Raw genomic sequence first — 5,040 nt, forward strand, 5'->3', positions numbered from 1 at the left:
GAATCTGTTCACAAACACATTGTACTGTTTAACTGGAATACCAGATCTTGTGTGAGCAGGCAAGCCGCCATTGTTTCCAAACCAAAGCAGCCAATGAGAGCAGCTCAACTCGCAGTACGTGACCTGAACTTGCAGTACGTGACCTCCGCTGGCTGCTAAACAAAACACCAACATGGAGACGACCATTAAGCCCAACTAGAGGCTCCAGGACGGTACATTGTTGACTGTGGTAGTTTTTGGTCCAGTCAGAAAAACTTCGATCAAGAAGAGCATTTGTTGTGAATGTTTATAGAGTCAGATTTGGTGGAAAAGTCTTAGAGTCGGCCTGTTGATTTTCAAAGTATTTGTGCAGCAACAAAGAGAACATATTCATTAACACACACAAATATTATATCTTACAGAAGTCTGTTAGTCTCTTAATGTGTCAGTTTAAACATATTCTGACTGAAGTCTTAATATGTCTCTCTCTCACCAGGCTCCTTTCATGAAACATACATTTGACAGCAGAACTCTACCGCTCTACCGCTGCCTCCATCGGTTAGTGGGTTTGTGTTATTGTGTGACTTTGGTGTTTTAACAAGTTAATTCGGATCTGAACTAAGTAAATCACTTCCTGTCGTCCATCTGCGGTTCGCCGACTGGAACGCAGAGACACAGTGACGTCGTCTGCAAACTATTTATTCACTATTATTGTGTAAAATCATGACTGCGATGAAATCCATTCAGTCTTCCTACCACTGGGAAGTGAAGACGCCGTAGAACAGAGTTTCTGAGGCGTCGCTGCCCTCTGGTGGCTGCAGGGTGAACATGTCCTGCAGAACGTTGAAGGGAAGCTGTTTAGGAGACTGACAGAGCAGAGGGGCTTTGGCAAAGGATGTCCACTTCTTCTGCAGAATCCTTTTTCCACCAATGTCGTCCTGTAATGCAGTGACAGCAAACTTTAATACGTTATCTTTATGCCCATATTCTGCAGCCTCCTCGCTGTCTTTACGCTCACCTTGCAGATTTGGGCCACCCGCGCGATTTGCAGCTTGTCCACAAAGCTGAACTCTTTCCCAACTTCACTAAAGAAGAAGTAGAGTTTCCTGTCTGACGGGTCCAGCGATGAGCTGACAAAAGTTGGCTCTGAAATACAGGAAGTGAAGACAGGAGAAGCTGAGGGTGCTGTGCCATGTGGTCTGAGCAAAGAGAAAACAAATCTGAGAGCAGATTAAGTTCCAGCTGAGTGGAGAAGAGAAAGTTTCAGCTGTGACCATGTAAAAGATTACAGAAATAATTCCAAGGTTCATATCTATGCCGTATCTTATTGACTACAAATGACTACTGAACTACTAATTATACCATCAGATTTTACTTTAGCAACCCTCACGTAACAGTTAGCAAGAACATGTCAAAACTCATGACTGGCACTTGAAACAGAGTGTGAGGTACTCATAGACATTCAGAGGGGTTTTTTACTCAAAGAGGAAATGAATCACCGGGGACAGAAAATAGGAAGTGGGGTGTGTTGGCTTTTGAAACCTCACTGGAGCGTGGTTTGGTCAGAATATGAGAGGTTTTAAAATGTATGTTATTATGAGGTTTTAATTGCTTTTGAATATCAGCTTCTTAATGTAATTTTAAAGTCATTTTGATGCCACTCTGAACTGTAACGGGGTGAATGTTGAACAGCAGCCTAACTCCTAACTAATAACCCAGAGAAGAGGATGGAAGATGGAAATGTAAATAGCTTTGTACCCTGACATCTTCTGTCCCCTCATGGGGGGCCCCAGCTAGAGGCTTCAGTCTTCACTGATCCAAAATGTTAAACCCGATCTGACCTGTGGTAAACCCGAACCCAACATAGTTTGGGTCAGCGCTCCTGGGGCGAGCGAGCGCACTGTTCTCTGTGTCTGTACTATTATTAGTCCTTAAGATCAGAGTTTCCCAAACTTTGTTTTTTGGGATCCACTTTTTAAAAATAAACGAGTTCACAGTGAGAAGAAGTTCCTGAGCCTTTTTATTGCTGTTTCTGCAGTACGTCCGATTTCCTAGAACAAGTCAAGCAGCCATTTTGAAGTGAAACGTGTTTTGATAAATACCTAATAAATCATTCATTCACATCTCGTTTTTCCATCATCAGTAAAACAATGTACACATTTTAAATACTTTATAAATAAGGTAAAATAAGTGCATTTAGGAGGAGGAAGAAATATCTTTCTTTTCATCTATTTGTGACCCAAAGAATATCTCCCTCGAACCAGTCTCTGGGAATAAATGCTTTACTTTAATTTCCTTTTTACTGGATTACTTTTACTTGTTTACGAGGCTTTAAATGACCGTGTTCCTCCGTACATCAGAGATCTTCTTTAACTTCATGTTCTAGTCAGATCACTGAGGTCCTTCAGTGCTTTTCCTTTAAATGTGTCCCAGAAAACAACCACTGTCTGTTTTTATGTAAAACTGTGGTGTTTTTAAAAGTAAAATTAAAGACTGATTTTTTAAATCTGGATTTTAATAAGTAATGATATTGCCTTTAATCTGTGGTTTTTACATAATCTTTCTCCCTTTACGTTTTATTGTTGTTGCAAAATTGTATTATTGCTTTGGTATTGTAATGTTTTTTTCTATAAAAGTTGCTGACATTGACACATTTTACTTGTTTAATAAAGTACATGTGTGTGTTTTCTCCCCCTTTGACTCACCACAACACAACACTGCTCTCATTTTGTTAACACTGCTTACTCAGCCTCACCAACGGTTTAAAACAAAAAGCATTGTGGGACAGCAAATCCTCAAACTGCAGAAGAGGAACTTCAGTATCGTCTATAAACCATCAGCATTAATCTGCGTCACTCACCCTCCAGTAAGCTGACAGACGAGTCCTGGGCGACATCTGGACGACCGTCTCTGCTTAAGTGTCGAGAAATCTGTGGTTCAACTCCTTTGAAGTCGGACGTTGTGGCGGTGAACAGCTCGCCGTCTGCACACGGATAAAGAGAACAGCTGAGGTCGTGTTTGTGTACTGACAGCCTCAGTTCAGTCACATACAAACGAGCTACGGCGGTTTGATTTATAAAGCGAGGGCGATTCAAAAGGAGAGTTCAAAATTAAACAATAAAGTCAGATTGCAGATTCCAATTCCCTTCACATCACCCACCCCTTCCAAGTGCGAAGGAAAAAACTACAGTGTTAAAAAAAATGCAATCCGGCCCTATCTAGATCCAGTGTTTGGTTTCACCGTTCTGGGCTACTATAGAAACATGGTGGTTCAACATGGCGGACTCCACCAAAAGAGGACCCACTCCCTCTGTAGATAAAAACATTCTAAAGTAACGAAAACACATGATTCTTATTTTCAGCAGATTATAAAGTACAGATTACATTTATATTACAGTGACGTAACACACTGGAGCAATAACGTCAATGAGTTCTCATATTATTCATGTCAGTCAACATCAGTCTTCAAGATCATGTTAGGGTCCTTGGACACTGTTATACTTACTGAAGTCCAGTTTACTTTGTTGTTGTTCAGTATTTTGGTCATTAATAAACTTAAAATCTTAGGTAGTCGCTTTTTAAGTATGCAGTCTATGGTAGCCACATATATTCACTCTTCCACCAGCTGTTAGCTTTAAAGTTTTAGTGCAAATTAAAAATTTAACAGTGATACTGCGTTGCTGATGAGCCCAACCATGCGAAATGCGTTCTGCGGCCACAGCTGTGACTCAGCAGAGGGAAGACTGACCGACAGCGAGGGCGGTGTTCCTCTGAAAGGGGTTGAACGGACAGCGACCTTTGGCACTGTTTTGTTGGACAATGGAGAAGCTTTCTGCATCCTGAGGGAAACGAGAAGAAGAAACTGTAGGATCATAAAAATCAAGTCTGAAGTGGAGAAAATCTGTTAAAATCTGTCTATCAGATAAAATAATAAAAACACATTGTGACCCTGTTAGAGTTAATGTTCACTTACGATGTAGGCATCATGGGGGCTGTAGGCGTAGCTGCCACAGGCGTACAGATGGGTCGAGTTCAGTGGCTGCAAGACACGCACAAAGTTTGGACAGTCGACCTGCAGACAGTCAGACAGACAGACAGACAGGTGAACAACATCATCTGTTAACATAGCTTTCTCTTAGCAGGTCGACATTCCCACCCACAGCACAGAACTTTAGATCGTTCAGTTCATCTGTGAGGACAAAGGTATGTTGGTAATTACCAGTGCGTTCTTCCCTTTATATTGACATCTCTCTGTTTCACTGGCAGATGGTCTCCAGTCCACCTGGACCACAGACAGATAGACACACAGACAGACAGAGAGACAGAGACACAGACAGATATACAGTCAGACACACAGACAGGCACACACACAGACAGATACACAGTCAGACATCAGTCTGTGATGAATAAATAACTTGATTAATTTAGACCTTCTATAAATCAAAGCATCATGGGAGTTTCCAGCTCACCTTCCCCTTCAGCTTGATGTCATCACTCCGACTGACGTCCAATGAGACGAGGGCATTGCGCGCTCCAACGTACAGGGTGGACCCATCATCGCTCAGCAACAGCGTGGTTGTGTTCTGGACGTCATTGAATAGGGGCAGAGGTCTGTCTGTAGAGTCTGGACACGACACAGAGGAGGTTGGTTGGGGCGTCAGAGATGATTTCAGGGGAGTCGTGAAATGATTGTGGCAAGCAGTGTGGAATGAGAGAGTGGACGCAGCTCTATATACTCTGTTTTTATACATGTTACCAGGCCCAGTTACCTCAGTAATGTGAGACTATATTTCTACTATTGGATGTTGGCTGTTGACTGTGAAGTTCAACACAGACTGTGAAAAACACAAATAAGCTGTTGTTCTGTCTGTGGGCAAAGCAATAGGCCTGCTGTGTGAGTTTGGGAGCTTATGCATATGTTACATACTTTTTTTTTTAAAGTATATATTTTTTGGGGCTTTTATTGCCTTTATGATAGTGACAGCTGAAGATAGACAGGAAAGGGGGGCAGAGAGGGCGGATGACACGCAGCAAAGGGCCGCAGGTCGGATTCGAACCCTG

General features: G+C 42.2%; 2 protein-coding genes across 2 annotated transcripts in view; one reads left to right on the forward strand and one right to left on the reverse strand.

Moving 5' to 3' along the window:
• LOC118336472 overlaps positions 1–5,040 on the forward strand; it is a 744,338-nt gene that overhangs the window by 170,206 nt on the left and 569,092 nt on the right. The window lies entirely within an intron of this gene.
• LOC118336456 (semaphorin-4A) overlaps positions 1–5,040 on the reverse strand; it is a 16,645-nt gene that overhangs the window by 7,288 nt on the left and 4,317 nt on the right. Inside the window, exons 2-8 of the mRNA XM_035673114.1 lie at positions 4,449–4,603; positions 4,199–4,261; positions 3,953–4,051; positions 3,728–3,818; positions 2,840–2,962; positions 998–1,125; positions 736–917 (exon numbers count right to left, since the gene is read on the reverse strand). Coding sequence (XP_035529007.1) covers positions 736–917; positions 998–1,125; positions 2,840–2,962; positions 3,728–3,818; positions 3,953–4,051; positions 4,199–4,261; positions 4,449–4,603 — 841 coding nt within the window. The remainder of the gene's footprint in view (positions 1–735; positions 918–997; positions 1,126–2,839; positions 2,963–3,727; positions 3,819–3,952; positions 4,052–4,198; positions 4,262–4,448; positions 4,604–5,040) is intronic.

The sequence above is a fragment of the Morone saxatilis genome, unplaced genomic scaffold, assembly GCF_004916995.1.
Source record: "Morone saxatilis isolate NCDOM2014 unplaced genomic scaffold, NCSU_SB_2.0 Contig24, whole genome shotgun sequence".
In the NCBI taxonomy this organism is placed as follows: Eukaryota; Metazoa; Chordata; class Actinopteri; family Moronidae; genus Morone; species Morone saxatilis.